Below are 21494 nucleotides of genomic sequence, written 5' to 3'. Positions count from 1 at the left end.
TTGCCTGTCAGGAAAGATAAAATACCTACAGTAGTTTAAAGGATCTCTGTTAATCCTACTTCTAGGTCACATGCATCTATAATTGTTAGGGAACTGATTATAAATGTATAATACATGGTTATCCATGTTGTCCTCTGGCTTGCATGTTGAAATGGCTGCTTAACATTTTTTTAAATGTGTATTGTTTTCAGACCGGTGAGGAGCTTCCAGTTTCTCATCTACAGTATGTTGCTTGGCCTGATCACGGAGTACCTGATGATTCGTCTGATTTCCTGGAATTTGTACTTTGTGTAAGGCAAAAGAGAGAACAAAATCAACCGATTCTTGTACACTGCAGGTAATGTTATTGGATCTCTATGTATGAATATAATATTTCTATAAATAGCAATTATAGATATACAAATAATGCATATTAATAGTAACCACCAGTAATGATTTTGCACCCTAAAAAATGCAAATAAGGCCGGCTCCAAAAAACCAACTCTGTGCAATGGGGAGAATCAGCTGGCCTAATGCAGAGGAAGTCATCAAGGTAGTGAGCTACTATGACGTCTCCTGTGCCAGCCAGCATACACCAATGCAGGAATGTGCTAAAATGCTCCAAAAAGGCCCACAAAATGGAACAACCCATAGGCAAGCATTTGTTTATTTACAAGATGTCATGACTAAAATACAAAATTTAGCCTCAGCCTTGTGTGGATATAGTTTCAACTAGTGGTACAGAAGATGCAACTTAGGCCTATCGCGTCCAGATGGGTGATTGCTGGCAAATCCCGTCATAGCATGGAAGCAGTTTTTTGCAGGGTGAGGGCCACCACAGTGCGGACAGGCAGGCCTAAATCTATATAGGGATCCAGGAATCGTTGAAGGCATAGTACATTCCCCGATTGGGAGATTGAAGAGCCCCCAAAAATGGAAGCTGCTTTCACCATGGGGTAAGGACCCAAGCGGTACTGTATATACTGTATATAGTATCTGGCACTCGCTTTTACTGGAACAGCTCCACCCCATTGCCCTCTCATCCTCCTTGGCGTCAAATTTTCAATGTATTAGAACATTTTTGTCAGCACAAAGCACAGTAAAATAAACTCACCTTAAATGTGCTCCCCATCACCAATGCTCCCCAATCCTCCCACTTGTCCAGCCAGAGGGCATGGCATAATGACATCACACCCTGTGCACCCATCTCCATAGTTACTGGTTCTATTTGTATTACAGTCAATTAAACTTGCAAACAGCTTATGTATATCATTAAAAACAGCCATAGTATACAGTTATTAAATGTCAATGTGAACTAGTTAAATATGAAAATGCAATATTATATAATATTATATAATATTTCTAGATAAATATTTTAAATATAATAAAACATTGTTGTAAAGGATCTGAATGGAGACATCTAGTGGATAAATTATAGAATGCATATATGACAAATTGCTATCAATAACAGATGCAAACAACTTACAGAAGATTCTTAAGTTCTACAGTTTCATTGAGACACTTAGGAACTAAGGAATAAAGTAAAAAAATGCATTTGCAGTCCCTTTGTAAGAGTAATGTGCCTCTATCACCCCCTCTAACAAGTGGGGGTATGTTATCTATAATTTTATGTCTCATAAATGTCAAAGAGTGGGCCATAGTGGCAAAATGCCTGGCCACTGGCTCCTCACGAGTACCTGAGAGGATGGCTGCTTGTATCACTGATCTGTGCAACACTATCCTCTCCTTGAACTGCCATTTGGTTTCCCTTACCGTATGTACATTTTACCGCAGGGACACGCCAGGAAATATATGACACAGTGACTCATGCAAGTTAATCTATGATGAATTTTAAAGATTGAGGGCCGGATGTACTAAGCTCTGAAAAGTGATAAGCTGGAGAGTGATAAACCACCAGCCAATCAGCTCCCAACTGTCATTTTTCGAACACACCCTGTAACATGACAGTTGGGAGCTGAGTTGCTGGTCATTTATCACTCTCCAGTTTATCACTTTTCAAAGCTTAGTACATCCCTCCTACTGTCTGAATATGGGTGCTTAATATTATCTCCTGAACATATAGCTACACATCACACACCAAATACATTTAAAGCAACCTCTTTTAGGAATTCCTAACATATTGCTTGCATTGATTTTACCACATTTGTTGATATCATGATGCACCACAAAATATCTGCTGTTTCTGCCTTGTGAAAAGCACGGCATTATATTTTTATCTTGCAGTGTGTGTAATTCCATATCAGATGAAATTATGAGTCAATGTGAATTAATAGCTCATCAATACAAGAAGAACAACCCGCACAGGACATTTAAATAGTAGTTCTTTTAAATAAATATTTACCCTATAGTTATGATCTTAAAAATTGTTTATATGTATCCAATTATCCAATTAGGGGGTGCTACCAACCACAAACTGATATTATTATTATTATTATTATTATTATTAATAATAATGTACTGGATAGGAAAGAGTTTGATTTATGTGGTGCACAAAAAAAAGAAGAAAAGGATAAATTAAAATATATCCTTTATTTCACTCTTTAAAATATTATTATTAAAAACTGCAAAATAATATTTAAAAACAATACAGATGTGTGCAAAAGTAACAAATGGTGTTAAAAAACACTGTGCAGGAGTACCGCTACTATAATCCACATATAAAAATAAAGAGATTTTTGCAATGAGCATTGTGTCTGGTGTCTTATTTTAATATTAACAATTCTGTCACCGTGGTCATATATGTTTATTTGGAAAAATAATATCACTTCTGGAATGAAGGTTGTGTCACATTACTCCTGATGTTACAATTAGGATACTTTTGTAACTAAAGTAATATACATGCTCCAGACCACCTGTTATTACTGCTGTGTGACTGAAGTGGGAGATTCAATATGACACAGTAAAGTTTACTGAGTAAACTATGAAATGTGAATGGGAATATAGGGTAATGACAATATCCCTATTAATCCAAAGACCCTGTGTAGTATATACGTTTTTAATAGTAAGTCTAGTAATTCAGAGTCTAATATAATAGACTAACTCAAAATCCTCTTATTTAAGGTATTTAGATATAATACAAATCTTATATTGTTTGCAAGTATAAGGGCTATAGAGTTGTGCTACCAGTGTATCATCTATCACTAAGTAATTCCAAATTAAAGCACTTAAAATACTGTGTATTTCATGTATGTGTATATATATAATTATATATATATATATATATATATATATATATATATATATAGTTCCAAAAAACCGGCACTCCCTGTATATAAAGCACAAACCTTGTTTTGGTGCCCCCCGGGGGAATTTGTAGCTCCTCCAAGTTAGATATCGGTAGTGTGGTGGCACTCTCAGGACTTTCAATAGGAAGAAAAAACGGAGCCTAAGCCGATGAGTTAGCCGACGTTTCAATCTCTTTTATTAGAGATTTTCCTCAGGGTCAACCAAATATAAAATGCAAGACATTTAAATAGACAAGACATTCACCCTCGTGCAGCAGCATCAGCGACCAATGCCAGGAACGATGACGTCATCACGCGGCGTCACAAAGACGGAGCATTCAGCGTACACAGTCACCCGGTGGCCTCTGGTTACCATGGTGAGTAAACCCAACACCTTGAGACAACATTAAACAAAGTGACATCACTTTAGACAGCCACAATAACTCAACCTACACCGCAGAATTAGGCATAAAAAATACATGCACTTAGCATTAGACTAACTGGAACTTTCACGAGCAGGTATGCTGGCTAGAAAAATTATCATACTAGATACATATACTAATATCAACAGAAGATAATTCTCTGTATTTAACAAGGGATAAAACATGCAGAGCATATCCTCACTCAATCCTAAAAGAAACAATCTGAGAAAGTCTAAAAATGAAAATTATAATGGGAACATTATTAACTAACTTTCAAAGATATATAGTATATAATGTATAATACATATAATATATACTACCAGTAATTTAGGTAAACAGAGGAAGCCCTAATAACTGAATACCAGACTACATAAGCATAGGCACAAACTTGTTCAGCAAGATAAGATGCACAAACAGATATTTCTAAATTAGAAAAAACAAGAGAGATGTAAATTCTCATTGAGCCCAAAAGGGGCCACACTGTTCATCATGTGGATCCATCTAGCTTCTAGTTGGAGGAGTGACTTCTCTCTATCCCCTCCCCTGGGAGATAGTGGAACGTGGTCCACAATTTTATAGGACAAAGTAGCCAAAGAATGGTGATTTTCTTTAAAGTGGTGCGCCACTGGTTGGTCAAAAGTCCCGTTCACTTAGTGCCAGCCTAATTGCCAACCGGTGCTGTGCTACTCTTTCTTGGAACTGACAGATAGTCTTACCGACATAAGTTAAGCCACAGGGGCACTTTATAACATAAATTACAAAAGTGCTTGTACACGTTAATACATATTTTATGAGTATTTTGCGGATTGAGTAGGGATGAGAAATGTAGTGTCCCATCTCCATGTAGCGGCAGGTGACACAACCTAAGCATCTGTAGCAGCCTGGTCTTTTTGAGAGAAAGTTCTTCATTAATGGAGTAGAGAAATTTGTAACATAATTTTTCACCAAGCGATCTTTGAGGTTAGGACCTCTGCAATAGCCATGTAATAGTCTCGTATCATTTAGACATTTTAAACTAGGATCGCTGGTGATAAGAGACCAGTGTTTCTTAACTGAATGATTGATGTCATTACTAACTGTATTGAAAGTAATTACAAAAATCATATTGTTAGACTGTTGTTGTTTAGAGGGACGCCGTAGGCATTGTTCTCGTGTCACCCTCATTGCTTTCTGCTTAGATTTATAAAGTTCTTTTAGTATATAGCCTCTGTCATGAAACTTATGTAGCATCCTTTCCATCTGTTGTTCCGCATCCAAATCATCACTCGCTATTCGTCTAATACGCATAAATTGAGAAAAAGGCAAACCTTTTTTCAGTGCCACAGGGTGGTGGCTTGCAGCATGCAGGAAGGTGTTTCTGTCCGTTGACTTAGTGAAAAGGCTGGTCTCAATAGATGACCCATTCCAAGTGACTTCCACATCTAAAAAGTTGATCTTATGGTGGTTGCTGTCAAACGTAAATTTAATAGTATCATGCATGGTATTGATCGAGTTCATCGCTGTCATAAATTCCTCGTGAGAGCCCTTCCAAATCACTAAAATGTAATCTATATAGCGGACAAATAGTTGTAGATGTTGGAAAAAAGAGGGGTTATCAAAAAATAATTGTTTGTCAAGTTTCAGCATGAAGATGTTAGCCAGTGAGGGAGATACATTAGACCCCATGCTGCAACCTTGTAGCTGGAGAAAATATTTCCCATCAAAGTAGAAATAGTTTCTACTTAATGTCAATTCCAAAAGATATACAAAGAAAGATATCTTTGGGCCCGCATATTTGGCTTTGGAAGACAAATATTCTGACACAGCCATTAACCCTTCCTGGTGTGGAATATTTGTATATAAATTAACTACATTGATGGTACAGAGAATAGCAGAGACTGGTATACTTGATAGTTGTTGTAGTCTCATGATAAAAGAAGTTGTGTCTTTCAGCAAGGTGGGTTCAGACTGAATCAGAGGTTGGAGAAAGTTATCCAGATATACTGAAATCGGGTTGAATAAAGATTTCCGAGCCGAAATAATCGGTCTTTCCGGGGGGGAGGCAAGGTTTTTATGCACCTTTGGCAGGGTGTAAAGGAGGGGAACCACTGGGTGCTCTTGAGTAAGGGCTTTCAACGTTTTGATTGAAATTACGTTACAATTTGCTGCCGACTCAAGGACAGTATCCACTTCCAATTTATATATACCAGTGGGGTCCTGGGGCAATTGTTTATACACCCTGATGTCATCCAGCTGTCTGTAAATCTCCTTGCAATAGGTGACCGTGTCTTGTAACACTATTGCCCCACCCTTATCTGCTGGACGAATGACAATAGATTTATCCTGACTTAAATTTTTGAGTGCTTCCCTATGCTTGGTAGACATGTTCTGATGTTTAAATTTAGAAGATTTAGCACTGGATAAAACTTCATGATCCACTATTCTTGTGAAACATCGAATAGAAGCATTAGAGGAAGTGGGGTCAAAGGAAGATTTAGTCCTTACCGGGCCAGGGGTTTCATAGGGCTCATTTTGAATAGAATTAGAAAAAAAATCTTTAAGCCTAAGTTGTCTGTTGAATCTCCACAAGTCCACCTTCCAGTCAAATGGTTTAAATTTGTTGGAAGGGACAAAAAAAGTCCTTTATTGAGTAATTCCTTTTCAGCACCAGTTAAAATACGGGAGGATAAGTTGATAACTAGGCCCTCTTCTGCATCTGGTTTTGGCCACCCCTTCTCGTGAACCATTTCCTCCACTCCCGCGCTTTGCGCGGGCGGTAACCCCTAAAGGGGCTTTTTGAGATGCTGGATGAGACTGTGATTCTTGTTCACTAAGTGAAGAATTATTATCACTCGATGGCTCAGTGTCAAAACCCGGATGTTGAAAGGAATTAGATCTAAATGTCTTACGATTCCTTGAGGGCGGTTTGCCCATGGCCCAGGGGTACACGGATTGTTCATCATAGTCCTTTTTGACTTTTTGGAGTTTTTCTTTCTTAAACCTAACCAGATTTTGTTTGTATGCCTCCACCTGTGCATTAAGCTTCTCCAACCACTTAGTTGATTTATCCTGTACCAGTATAGACTGTTGGGTCTCCTCAAATACTTTAATTTTCTCACGTATAATTTTAAGTTCCCTGGCTGATTCCTCGATGACCAACAGCATCAGATCCAGGGAACATATATTGAGAATGGCAACCCCCCGACGGCAGAAATCTGTATTATGTCTGCCAATAGTTGGAATGTTTCTGACACGGAATCCCCAAGGAATTTTCCTCTCTTTGTGATAGTCAGAAAGTGTTATACTATGGAGATGGAAGTCAATCTCTTTCTTTTTTAATTTAAAAATTGAGAAATACAAATCTACTGCAGATTCAGCCCCAGCTGTAGAGGTAAAGGTGTCTTTGAAGTATAGACTTTCAGCCTCCGAATCGGAGAAACTCAAAATTTCCCCAATGGGCAAATTCAAATGTAAACATCTGCCTTCTGCCATGTTGTGTTATTGAATGTTAATGTCGCTGAAGATGCACTTATGTACTAACAAACGCCACTTTAAAAATACTGATAGGACTTGTTAGACAAACAAACATACAAACAGGGTGTACAAGAGATCCAAAAAACTGCTGAGGAGAAGTATCATACAGAACAGCTTACCGGGTGCCTTGTTCCAAATCCAACGGATAAGATAAACACGTAGTTCCAAAAACCCGGCACTCCCTGTATATAAAGCACAAACCTTGCCTTGGTGCCCCCGGCGGAATTTGTAGGTCCTCCAAGTTAGATATCGGTAGTGTGGTTAGCCGACATTTCAATCTCTTTTATTAGAGATTTTCCTCAGGGTCAACCAAATATAAAATGCAAAACGTCGGCTAACTCATCGGCTTAGGCTCCGTTTTTTCTTAGAGAGGGGTGTATTATCAGCTAAATAGGCTGCAGATATTATAAGTGATTATGTGTCAGAAACTATCAGCACCATTAGTTCAGCAGTTGAGGTACTTAAAACATCAAACAAGGTATTAAAATTAGTTGTATATATATATATATAGATAGATATACAGTTCCTTTGATTAAGCACACTCCTTCCAGGGTATAGATTGCCATAGTGCCCGCTTCAAGCAGAAATAACAAAAAAACAAAGTGTGGCACTCAGTGGTCTAATAACTCACAAGTCATGGGTTCCTAGTTTAGCAACATTTTGGGCTTTATTTGCCCATCTTCATGCTACACATATATGTATATGTGTAGCCTGAAGATGGGCAATTAAATCCAGAAATTAAACTAGGAACCCACGACTTATGATTTACCAGACCGCAGAGTGTTTTGATTGTTGTTATATATATATATATATATATATATATATATACAGTGTATATATATATATTATGCAGTGGTGAACATATAGGCTCATTAATAAAAAAAAATGGGGTGTTGACATCAGAGTACTCTGCTATCAATAAAATTGCTAACAAACATAGAGATAAATATGCTCATTATTGGTAGGAGGCATAAACATATGCCTTGCAGAACAGCTACATGTACAAAGTGTACTAAGACATGGGCATACACACTGTGCATAGTAGACAAGCATTAGCAAATAAAGCAGCAACATGTGCAGAATGCACTGAGATGTGGACATGTACATTGTGTATAGTGAACAAACAGCATATAAAACAGCTACATGTGCAAAGTGTACTGAGGCATAAACCTATGCATTGTGCATAGTGAACAAGCATTAGCATATAAAGCAGTTACATGTGCAGAGTGCACCAAGGAATAAGCATGTAGCAGTGAATAATGCAATAAATAATTAGAGAAAAAGTATATCTTACCTAAGGACATAGCGGCTAGAGAAAACGCATGCTGTTGTGTTTATGTTTTGAACATGTGCAGTATTTATGGGCAGTGACAGGGAGTGACATAGGACTGGAAGTGCCCCCCTTATGTTTGTAAAAACTGGGTATATACTAATAGTACTGACCACACAAGCAATTATGAGTGTGGGCAGTGTAGTAACTTGTTAAAGGTAAATAGGGGTAAATTTACTAAGAGTCGAGTTTGTGTGAGTTTTGGTGAGATTGCATTCTCACGTAAAGACAAACTCGAGTGATTTTGGAAGTGAGTTCTCTTTTTTCACTGTTAAAACTCATGTGAGTTTGCACACTAGAAAAAACTCATCATCGGCCAAAATAGGAATTAGTTTAGATGAAAAAGAAGCACCTCGCAAATTTACTAAGAATCGAGTTTCCAATCTCGTGTGAGATTGTAGCAAACACTGTGAAATAGAAGTTTCAAATAGACCACCTCCTGAGCTGCGAGTTTGGCAGAAACATACAAAGATCAGTGTGATTTGTGTATGTTTCTTCCTGTATACCTAATATAAAGTGTTTTTATTTAAAAAAAAATGATTTGTTATCCCCCCCCCAAAAGCATAACTAGCCCCAGACTTGCCAGCCAGTCATGGTTGCTAAAAATATGGAGAACAAAAATGAATAAGGTTCCACCGTAATTTAAAAATCAGCACCAGGCAGCAGGGTTTTAAATATATGGTGAAAAAAAATGGTGTGAGGTCCCCCTTATATTTAAACCCAGCTCCAGACCCTTTCTAGTGAGGGACTGATGCCACAGCCAGGGGAAGACCTTTCACCAGGCCCCCCAGCCACAGCATCAGCCCTGACCACAAGTCAGCCCAGGACAGGGATCCCTGGGGAGTTGGGGACCCCTCCAATAAAGAACAACCCACACAGGACAACCTATCCTAAGATGATAGCCCTGGGCTATCCCCAGCACCCTTGGGTGGTGGGTGCTGGGTTGATAGTGTTAGTGTGTAGTGTAAAATCAATGGTTAAATATTGTCTCTAGTTGTGGAACTACACATACCAGCAAGCCTCCCCCGCATGCTGGCATTTGGAGAACCACAAATACCAGCATGCAGGGCATTATGTGCCCGCTGGCACTTGTAGTTCTGCAACCAAAGCAATACGTAAATAAACACAACATACACCATGAAAGTAAAATTTTATTATAACATACTGTAAATGCACACTCGCACTCACTCACTATCACTCTCTCTATCACACATACTCACCTAGAATCCAAAGTAATCCATAGAGGTACCTTTAAAAAAATAACATACTCACCTCTCCTATGCGTATTTCATGTCCTCTTCTCCAAGTAGGCATCCAAAGGGTTAAAATAAAAACATGAGTGTACCCGAATCCAAGCGGACTTAGTACACATACCTTTACTCCTCGCAAGTTCCCGGCACCCACCGCCCTAGGGTGCCGGGGATAGCCCAGGGCTATCAGGGGACAGGGGTGCCCTGGAGAGGAGGGATCCCTTTGTTGGAGGGGTCCCAAACTCTCCAGGGATCCCTGGCCTGGGCTGCTAGCGGTCAGGGCTGATGCTGCGGCTGGGGGGGCCTGGTGAAAGGGCTCCCCTGGCTCTGGCATCAGCCCCCCACTAGAAAGGGTCCAGTGCTTTTTTTAATTTTAGGGGAACCCCTATGCAATTTTTTCCCCCTATAATTAAAACCAGGACTGGCCCTGCAGAGTGGTACTGGTACCTTATTTACGGTGGAACCCTACTCATTTTGTTCCCCGTAATTGTAGGTACCAGGACAGGCTGGCAAGTCCGGGGCTGACCCTATGTCATTTTTTTTATATTATTTAACCTGTTTTTTACAGGTCTTAACACACAAGCAGTAAGGTAAGACTTACTCAGCTGGCTGGTGGCCTGGTGCCATCCGCCAATCACAATTGATGGTAATCCCAACCTGTGACCTTGCTCGCAGTGCTGGGCTCACAAATGCAGCAAGGTTTGTCAGACATCTCCTGCAGCATTTGTATATTTGCAAGTTTAAAATTGGATAACTGCCGGTGTGCCTTTATTTAAATTAGTGTATTGTTTTTAATTCATTTAATAAATGTTTTGTGTCTAATATGTGTGTTTTTTTCTGTGTATTTTTTTAATATTTACTCACTTCTAATCTATACTAGGCCATTGTATAATAATTACACAACACATGATATAAACAAACATAATTTATTAATATATATATATATATATTTTTTCTCTTTAAACAAAAAGTTAAATTTTAATTTAAAGCACTCCTCATCCTCTCCGCAGACTGTATCATGAGTACCAAATAATTGCTCAAGAGGTTCAGCTCCCTCCTGAGCACATCTTCAGGCCCTGGACGTTCTGCATCTGAATTTGAAAATAAAAATACAAAACATAAAAACATATTTCTGACACTTTATGTACAAATGAAAACAGTAACATAAAATAAAAACTTATGCACAATATTATAAAAATAATACATATAAAAAACAGCACAATCTAATGCTGGAGACACTCCTGATGATACGGCTATTTTGCTGATGAAATGAGCTCCCACACGTTGTCATCAACATCGCCCATTGGACCTGCATGTATCTTGCATGCATGAAACTTGTTACATTTGATAAATGGTGCAGAAACACAGATGACACTTAGTAGCTGAGTACCATTTTCAAACACCACAAGTATACACACTTCCTGTGAATCTTTAAATCTTGGTGATAAATGGTTACCCACTCTTATCGAACTTGGCACATAATCTATTATACAGTATTGTAATGATGATAAACTACTGTATGTTTGGCATCTGCAAAGTGCTGCACTACTGGCTGGTCGCTATATCCCTTTTTTAGGGCTCCTCTTATTGTACTTCTGTGTAGTGCCATCCTCTTTCTAAGGGGTAAATTTACTAAGAATCGTGTTTTTGCGAGATTGCAATCTCACGCCAGTTTTGCCTGTTTTCCGAATAGCAAATTTACTAAGGGAAAACACATGTGAACTCGCAGGAAACAGACATCAAAACTCGCATGATTTTACAAAACCCCGACCAAATACACCATCGCCCAAACTTGCAAGTACTTTCCATAGAAAGTAATACAACACACAATTCTACCAAGAATCAAGTTTTGAAATTTGCACTGGAAATTAACAAACTCACCACGAAATAGACTTTTCCAATAGACGACCTCCTGAGGTGAGTGTTTGTGTGAGTTTGTATGTGTTTGCAAGTTTTCCCTTGTGTTTCTACTTGCAATTACTGGGAACACAATGATGATGCATATAAAAGGTTGCAAAGTTGTTGCATTGCTTTGTGTACTGCTAAATTGGCTGAGTTTTGTTCCACTGCTGGCAACTGCATGTGGCTGGGATTTCAGAGGCTCTACCACCAGGCTGAAAACAACCAGGACCAAGAAACTGAGCAGGCTCAGGAGATAATTCAGGTACCAGAAAGGCTGTGCAGGCCGCGTTTTTTTCAGAGGCATTTGAGCCTGAACACATTGGCTGATGGCGAGATCATACAGATGTTCTGGCTGAACCATACCAACATTTTCTATCTGTATTACCAAGTCAATATGGACCTAGTTTCTGACACAGCACGTTCCCACTCTGTCTTGGGCCTGCATAAGCTTCTGGCTGTGTTGTACTTTCTGGCTACGGGGAATTTTCAGTCTGTCACTAGTAGAGTTCTAGGAATATTTCAGTCCACATAATCACGATACCTTACACAGCTACTAGTGGCATTTTAACCACAAATGTATTCCTGCATCTGCTTCTCTAGCTACGAGACACAATGGCATGCAGTCAGGGTGGCTGTTAATAGCATGGCAGGCATGCCAAATGCCTTGGGCGCTATTGACTGCACATGCATTGAGCTGAGACCACCTAGAGGCAGGGCTCACATTTACCTAAATAGGCATCATTCACATTTCACAAATGTGCAGGTGGTTTGTGATGCAAAATTAAAATCTTGAGTGTTGTAGTCGGCTACCCTAGCTCATATCATGATGCCTTCATCCTCAGGCAATCATGCCTTCATGATCATTTTGAGACCAGACAAATTCCTGAGGGATGGTTGCTGGGTCAGTACCTTTTGTCATTGGCACTTTACTGTTTATCTACATGCTTACAGTATATATTTTAAAATAATTTTTTTCTGTGTTTGCCTTTCAGGTGATGCTAGGTATGGGTGTCCTAATTGACTTCTGACTCCGTTGTCACTTCCAGATTCTCCTGCTGAGCATAATTATAATCGTGCACATAAGTCCACTCAATATGTGATAGAGCGTACATTTGACCTGCAGAAATCTCGGTTCAGATGTCTTGATAAAACGGGTGGCCTTTTGCTATATTCTTGTTTATAAGTGTCTGACATTGTGCTCAGCTGCTGTCTTTTGAATAATTTGTGTTTGCAGCAGCCATTTATGGCTGATTATGCATTAGACAGTGAGCAGGCAGGGGACTCTGTTGTATCTGGTGACAATTTGAGCACAGAGAGTGGGACGCAGGTCAGGCAACAGCTCCTCACTCAGCATTTCAGCAGTAAGTATCATCTCTTTTTTTGGTAAAGTAACCTAATCCTATTTTTGTCTTAATAATGTAATATCACCTTGTATTTGTGGATTAATTTTTTCTATACTGTACACGTGATTATTTGGCAAAGTCATGCATCAGAAATTATATGTGTTCACCATGTCAGCCCCATTAAATGTGACAACATTAACTTTTGATGGGTTGCTTACTTGCCTAGGCCTCCTGCAAAGATAATACACTTTCTGTGAAATAGCAGCATTGTTAGATACTTCTGCTATGGTACAATAGGTTGGCTAAAAACATTTTGATGTGTCCTTGAACTAAGTTTGTGTGCATTGAAATCTAGATAGATCAAGCAGTATACATTGTGGTATCCAATATATCTATTGTAAAAATAACTTAAGGCAAAACAAAACCATGCCGTGGTCATTTCTGTTTATTGCAAATGTGTTTGGGGTGACACTTTACCAGTTTGTAAAATTTCACATACAATACACAAAAGTTAATTAGTAGTCAAGTGGTGGAAATGTAAAACAGACAATATTGATCAAATTTATGACATAGTACAATATTTTAAGAAGGTTGTCTTTATGTCTTAATCTTTGAGATTTGTTTTCAAATGTGTGCTTATTAATATTGACTTTATTTTTTCCACTCTTTCCCACAGCAATATGATTTGCAAAACAAGGTAAGTTTGTACTGGTTTGCACCATATTTTGGATGTTCTGTGCCCTAAAAGCCTTTAATTGCAATTTGTCTGTTCAAAGTTTTAAGCAAACTTATTGTAACATGTGTTTTTACAAATGGTGTGTGTTGACTAAGAAACTTACATGTACCCTTTTTAAAAAAAAAAAAAATACTCTCACCATTGTGCACACTCACTGTAATGTGGTTTTGATGTACACATAAGTCTAATTTAATACCTTAAAAATAGTGTATGTTTGCAAAAGGAACAACAAAAAAACAGTTACATGTTCCCTTTATGTATGTGATACACATACATATACAATCAGAATATGTAGACACAATAATGTTTTTAAAATATTGTTATTACATATATGGTATTCTCTACATGTAAAAAACATATATTTTGGAAGCCTATAATAGTTTAGACTTTATACATAGTTTTTTTTATCAACAAACATTTTTAGCCAAGTTGTAAGGCCACAAAAAAAATGCTCATTTGCATGGTTAGGTGGTCCAAAAAATTACAAACAAGAAGGCCAACTTACACACACTAAAATAATGTATTTGGCTTGGCCTTAACTGTTATATTTAAAACCTACCTATAGGTGGCACTTTACCACCACAATCCACTTGCATTCTACCTCTGGTGCGTGGTGTCCGTGTATGGGTTGTGCTTGCAGGTGTATTTGTCTGGGATGCTAAATCTCAAAGTGCTCTCATTTGGGTTAGGTAAGTGCCCTAAGATTTGTGTACCAAAATGACTCATTGTGGCATTTATGTCACATAGAGTAGTGTTCTAGTTCTCCAGCAAATGCAAGAATGTTGCATGAAAATGGTTGTTAGCTTTGTGATATCTTTTTTGGTTTAACTGAATCATTAAAAGGGTGGTTTGGTACCTACTATTCCCCTCTCTAATTTGCTCAAGGCAGTTGGCCACTCATGTGTGTTGTACTGTTTGTCCAGACACGGACCTATTATGCCTGTGTGAATGTTTGTTTAACATATTAATTTGGCTTACTTGGGTGGTCAAACGATTGAGCTGCTGTTTCTGATACTCTTCCATAGTTTTGTAATAGGGCAGGTCAGGCTGACCAGGAGGAGAATGAGGTGGACTAGGGGTTGCCTGTAGCCGTGATGTTGACTGATGTTCTGTATGCTGAGTTTGCATGGATGGAGTCACAGAGTCAGAGTAACCACATCATCTTGTGCCTCTGCAGGTTCAAAATTGCTGCTGTCTTTCACCAGATGCGCAGGTGTGTCATGCAAGCCTAGCAAAGAGATTTGGGTAAATATTGTTTGCATCACACATAATTAAGAATAATACACAATGCTTGTAGACATAATTTTGCACTGGAAATCATATTTTAATGTTTCATCTTATTGAATGCATCACTGGGCTGACAATGTTTTTTTTGGCTTGTGTAAAATTAACACCTAAATCGAGAGGCAAGGGGTGTGCATTAAGTGGAACAACACTGGCATTGTAAAATCACCAGCAACAAGATTTAACCACACTTTGGGGTTTAGGTACAAAAGTGTTGGTACTTTAAAAGAGTAGATTTATACATATACATATATATTATAGTTTCATCTAGCACCTTCTAAATTGTAGAATATGATTCTGAGCTAAGAACAACATCTACACTTCTATAAACCCACAGTTTAGTAAATAAACCAGTGTATGAGGCCATGTCCAAAGTTGTTCATTTTTAGTGGTCTTTGTTTCTGAAAATGTTCTAAAAAAGTAAAAACAAGTGCAGCTACATGTATTTCAGCTTGTTTGCTGTTGTTGTGAGGCTATTTAACATTTTCTACCTCTTCATGAAGTCATCCTATCACTTCCAAATGGGCTTACCAGCAGTAGGTTGCATGCTAATGTCTTGAGGCCAGATGTACATAAATGTGTTTTTTTTTTACTTCAATGCTTTTTTTACTCCACAACATAATCAAATATGTTACTTGACAATAATTTATTTAGGCTATAGCTGGGACTATCTTCATTATAAAACATTGGATTTGTGTCTGATGTGCAAACCACAAAAATGGCTTCTTATGTTGTTGTCCCTGGCCACACTCAAGTACAACCCATTAAAGCTAATTCTTAAGTATGTTCATTTTAGCCTTCACTAAATGTACTAGTATGGAATGTTAGCTAGCTTAAACAATAGCAAACACACCAGAAGCACATAAGCTTCACATAAGGCACAAAACATCTTAAACGGAGTTATGTGAAATAATTGTACCTTCAGCTATTGTCCAAAAACGTATTGCTGCATGTGTGAACCAAATGTAATAATGTTTTCACTACAAGACTATATAAAGGCATAGTGGGATGTGTAGGGACAAAGCAAGTGGAGTGTGGTGTGCTTTTTAAGCCTAAATTATGTGTTTGACTAAGGAAATTATAGACATGCAAAACAGGTGTTCAAAATAAGGAGTATTAAATATTGTTTGTCATAGTTTCAAAACACAACTTTTTTTGTACAAAGCAAAGACACAAAACAACACCCAAAAAAAACCAACTCCATATAATTATATTTAATGTATTTTTATAAAAATCCCAGGGGTGGACAAATAGGTACCCTCCAGCTGCTGTGGAACTACACATCCCAGCATGGTGTGCCACAGTTTTTGTATAAGGGCATGCAAATACTGTAATATAGCATGCTGGTATGTGTAATTCCACAACAAAAAATGCATTTATTGAGACATGACAAATTCCCAAAACATTGCAAATTCAATAGTGCACCCCAAATGAAAAGAACATTAAAAGCCTACCAAGAACCAGCAAAACAAACACTTTACAGTACTTTGACTTTATAAAAATGTAGACATAACTACAAATCCAGAACACAAATAACCAATTATTTGAACGAATCACATGTCCGCATGCCTGGGGGCATCGGTATCCCAAACATTGAGATGTCTGACAACCTCAGGTGGTATCATGGGCTTGACTGCTTACTCATAGTCAAGGTAGTCTGCCTGGTAGGGTGAACCTCTGTCAGTTTCTCTTTCTGCCTGGGCCTCGGTCGCCATCTTGTCTTTCACAAGACATTTAATGTCTGAGAAGTACTTTATAATGTTATCCAGAGTGCGACAAGTGGTCCCCTCAGCATTTACTGCACTCACAACTGATGCCCAGATGGCATTCTTGTGATGTGCCAATGTGCTTGCAGCCTTACACCCAAACAGCAGGTGGTGGTATTACAAAGGTCATGTTTTCCTCCCAAGTGAACTTTACATTGCCCCGTCTTTGTCTTTCCTAACCACCTCTATATAGAAACACAAAACAATGACAAGTAAATAAACAAAAACCTCCACACCTTCTACCCACACACACACAGACACACACAAAAAACTGATAGGACCCAAAAAAAAACAATGGAGACAGAAAATGAAGACAAACAGATAACTTATGAAACAATAAATAAGCACTAAACAACTACCACACACCAAGCAGCAATCGAATCCACTAGCACCAAACTGTCCTACATCACTAAACACACTCCTCACTGTCCCTCTGCAAACTCCTACCAACAAAACCCTCAAAGGTGTGTCTGTTTTGTGCGTTTTTATATGCTTGGACAGTGTGTACATGACATGTGAGTGATTAAACCAATCACAGTAATTTGCTAGTAAAATGCATGCATTCTCGCGTGAATTTTTAAAACTCACTTCTTTTCTCATATGTATTTTGCCTTGCACATGAAGTAAAAACCATGGTCATTTGCACACAAGATTGAATTTGTGCAAGTTTGGACCAGTTTCATGACTAAACTCGATTACATTCACCATCGGAAAACACAAATTGTGAAAACTCGCTTCTTAGTAAAGTAATGAATTCTGGCGGGGAAAAGCTGTGAGTATTCTTGCGAACCTGTTTGTGTTTAAACTCGGACAAACTCGATTCTTAGTAAATTTACCCCTAAAAGTGCGTTCGGTTTTGCCCACATAACACTTGCTGCATGTGCAAGTGATAAGATACAGAACAAAATTGCTTTTTCATGTCACATATTGCTTAATTTTAAAGGCTTTACCTGACTGTGGATTGTGAAACACCTCTCCTGCTATCATATATCTGCAGGTCAGGCAATTTGTACATTTAAAACATCCTGTCTACCTATTTGTTAGAAAATGCCCTGCTGATGCCTTGTTTCTATTGGTTACATTTGTATTTACTAGACAATTCTTTAGGTTTCTACCTCTTGAAACAGACTGTATGGTCTTTTAATGCTGTTTATTCATGAACACTAGATACTATGGGCCAGTACCATTTAGTTTTTAATTATCCACTTTGCTTGAACAATTAAAATGATTTACACATGGTATTTTCTGTTTAATTAATTTTTTTGTGTTTGTTTTGTCTGGGGTATTCTTAAAGTCTTAAAACGCTGTGCACACAATGTTGAAATATTGTATCCCCTTTCTAAAAATGTATTGAGTACAGATGTGCCCAGCTAGTTTGTAGCTCCATACAGCAATGTAGCGCGCCATGCATCTCACGCCACACAGTAGCCTTGAGTTGCGCAACACAGACTGTTTCGTAATGGAACATAGCATAGCACTGGAAAAATGTTATATCGCATAATTAAACTTTTTGTCCACCAGGTGTCACTTTTCCTAAACTACACAGCGCATGCATCAGATTTCCAATGCATTTTCTTTTTTTCTTTTTTTTGTGCAATCTATTTGTTATTGAAAACGGAATCAGTAACCGATACTAAGAAAGGAATATACACTATACCAACACAGTAGACATGGTCAACAAAATAAAATGCTTACAAAAAGAAAATTAAGAAATTAAAATAAATAAATGACACAGTAACCATTATTCAGTTTGATTAAAATCTACATAAAACAACAATACAAAATATGTAAAATAAAGAATAAGCAAAGAAAAAGGAGGTAGAGGGGGGAGGGTAAATTGAAATTGTCACCATATCAATGAAAATTTATTAGGAGAGGGAGAGGCGAGGTGGTTATTATATTCAAAGGACCCCTTAAACTCTAATCAGTGAAACCAGGTGGCCATAAAGGTAGTAGAAGTCAGATGTAAGGTCTTCCATAGTCATGTAATGGTCAATTCGTTGGAACCACTTGGAAATAGGAGGGCGCACAGAAAACTTCCAGAAACAAGGAATGGTTGCTCGTGACGCATTCAAGTGTCGGAGTAGAGATTTCTTGTATTGAGAAATGGACATGTCCATTATGTTGAATAGCCAAAACTCAGGTGTGTTGGGAAGCAGGAGACCAGTTTTCCTCTCCAAGATCTCACGGATGCTCTGCCAGAAACCAACCAAAACTGGTCAATGCCACCAAATATGTAGTAGAGTGCCCAGCTCCTGACCACACCTCCAGCAGAGACCAGAGACATCTGGAAACATTTGGCGAAGAATAGTGGGACACCTATACCATTGAGACAGCATCTTGTATTCCCTCTCAAGTACCTGTATTGAGGGAGAGCTGGCTAAATATCTGGGACCACTGGTCATCTTTCAATTTCCTGTTTTAGCCCCTATACCATGCAGCAACATAAGCATCCAGAGTATCAATGAGGCCCTTTAGACAGAATTTATACAAAATAGTTATTAAATGTCTAGGTGGTATTTGGGAGAGACACAATGACAAATGGAGTTGGATCTCACCTGTCCTTATGGGTCAGCATCGAGGAAACAAAATGCCTAAATTGGAGATACTGTAGGCCCAAAATGAGTTAGAAGGAAGGCCAAATGCACCCCGAAGGTCTATAAAATCACAGCCCACCAGCATCCACCGAGTGCCACAAGTATGAAATACCTGCAGAAGATAAAGCAGAAAGTGAAGAAAATGACAGCCCAGGTGCTAAATCTGGATTATAAAATAAAGGAGTTAGTAGCGAAACACCAGGGTTAAAAGAGGGGAGGCATCTAAGTTTTGTCCAGCAGTTAAGAGTGGGGTCCATTGTAGGATGATGTAAACAAATAATTTTTTTAAGCAATGGAATGACTGGGATGAGGATATTAGCAGAATGACCCTCAATAAGTGGCCATTGTTAGTGGCTGGACATCTAGACATCTCCACAATTCTAGCCAAGTGTGTCGAGTGATAGTAACAAATAAATGAGGGCTTTGAGGACTCCCCTTAGTGCTGCTTTGGATGAGTATCTTTTTTGGTAGCCTGGACCTGCTGTTACCCAAAAAAAAATTCCCTGCTATACCTTGAAGTTCCCTAAAATAAGGAAGTGGGACCTTGTTTGAAACAGGTAAAGAATTTTTGACTGAACATTAATTTTTACAGTATTGATCTTACCTAACTAAGAAAACTGTAATGACCATTTCAAAAAGTCAGTTTTAAATTTGGTTAGCAAGGGGAAAAATTAAGTTGAAAGAGGTTAGAATTGTCCCCAATAAGGATGACACCTAGATATTTAAATGGATATGGGTTCCAATTGAATGAAAACACTCCCCCAGACCAGTCACTACAGAATCAGGTGTCGAAATATTAACAGCCACCGATTTTGCATAGTTAATTTTAAAATTAGATAAGAGTGAAAACTTCTGAAACTCATGCATTGAGAGCCGGGAAAGAGGTCTAGAAAGAGGGCTAGAGATGGAAGCAAGAAGATCGTTGGAAAACAATGCCTATTTATGTTCAGTGGTCCCTACCTGGACCCCTCTTATTGTCATCATTCACCCGGATCTCTCTTGCCAAGACCTCCATACAGAGCATGAAGATCAAGGGGCAGCCCTGTCGGGTGCCATTTTGAATTGGAAAACAGTTAGAAAGAGCCCCGATAATTTGTACCCTAGCTGAAGGGTCAAATGCCTTCTCCACATCAGTGGAGAGGAGGACTACATGGGATCCACCCTGCCTGGTGAGGTGAATTAAGTTGTCAATTTTGGTGGTGTTATCCTTAGCTTCTCTACCAGCAATAAATTCCACCTGGTCCCCATGAACCAAACCCAGCAGGAGAGCTCCCAATCGATTGGCAAGAAGTTTGGCAAACAATTTTAAGTCTGTGTTCAGGAGAGATATTGGTCTGTAACTCAAGCACTGGGCAGAGTCATTCCCATCCTTAGGAATTATGGAAATATGAGCCTCAAGACTCTGGGGGGAAAAAACTGTGTCACCCAAACAGCATTACACACCTTTAAAAAAAGGGGCATGAGAGTGACATTGTACATTTTATAGTAACTAATTGGGAAGCCATCTGATCCCAGACTCTTCTCATTCGCAGGTGATGACAAAGCCTCCCTCAATTCTTCAATTGTAAACAGTTGTTCCAGGGAAGCTATATCTTCCTCAGCTATACGTGGAAAGATAACAGACAAGGATACAAGCCAATTGCTTCCTTTAATGAAGGTCATTCAGAAGGGGAGTTGTCACCTCTTAAGTTATAAAGACCTATATAATAAGCCTGAAAGGCTTCAGCAATCTCAGAGAAAGTATGAACTTTTCTCCACCCAGAGTCTCGAATGGAGTGAACATAGGACTGTAACCTCTATGCCCTGAATGCTCTAGCCAGCATCGAGCTGGTTTTGTTACCCCATAAATAATATGCCTTCACTTTCTTATATCTAGCTTGGTCCTATCTTGGAGAAGATTAGTAAGTGCTAACCTAGCTTCTGTGAGTTCTTGTAGTACATCTGCCGAAAGTGTATATTTGTGGGATGTTTCTAGAGCTTTAATACAATCTAGGAGCTGTAATCTCTGGGCTGTCTTTTCTTTTTTTATACTGTGAGCCCAGCTGTATGCACTTACCTCTAATAACATACTTGTGCACCTTCCAGACCACAACCGGAGATGTCCCTTGATCATCATTAAGAGATATA

At 38.6% G+C, this 21494-nt stretch overlaps 1 protein-coding gene across 20 annotated transcripts in view; it reads left to right on the top strand.

Annotated features, from left to right (window-relative positions):
• The window catches only part of PTPN3 (protein tyrosine phosphatase non-receptor type 3), a 753142-nt gene that overhangs the window by 628469 nt on the left and 103179 nt on the right, over positions 1-21494 (top strand). For 16 of the 20 annotated variants that reach the window (XM_088473619.1, XM_088473605.1, XM_088473610.1 and 13 more), the window contains one exon: positions 192-337. In XM_088473619.1, coding sequence (XP_088329745.1) covers positions 192-337 — 146 coding nt within the window. Of the gene's footprint in view, positions 1-191; positions 338-2223; positions 2664-12633; positions 13682-14897; positions 14966-20899; positions 21367-21494 lie in introns of those variants that run through there. The other 4 variants (XR_015878493.1, XR_015878491.1, XR_015878492.1 and 1 more) reach the window with 4 other exon arrangements.

This window comes from Taudactylus pleione, unplaced genomic scaffold (assembly GCF_031769625.1).
Source record: "Taudactylus pleione unplaced genomic scaffold, aTauple2 ptg000137l, whole genome shotgun sequence".
NCBI lineage: Eukaryota > Metazoa > Chordata > Amphibia > Anura > Myobatrachidae > Taudactylus > Taudactylus pleione.
Note: the sequence above shows the minus strand (reverse complement) of the source record. Positions and strands in the feature narration are given on the sequence as shown.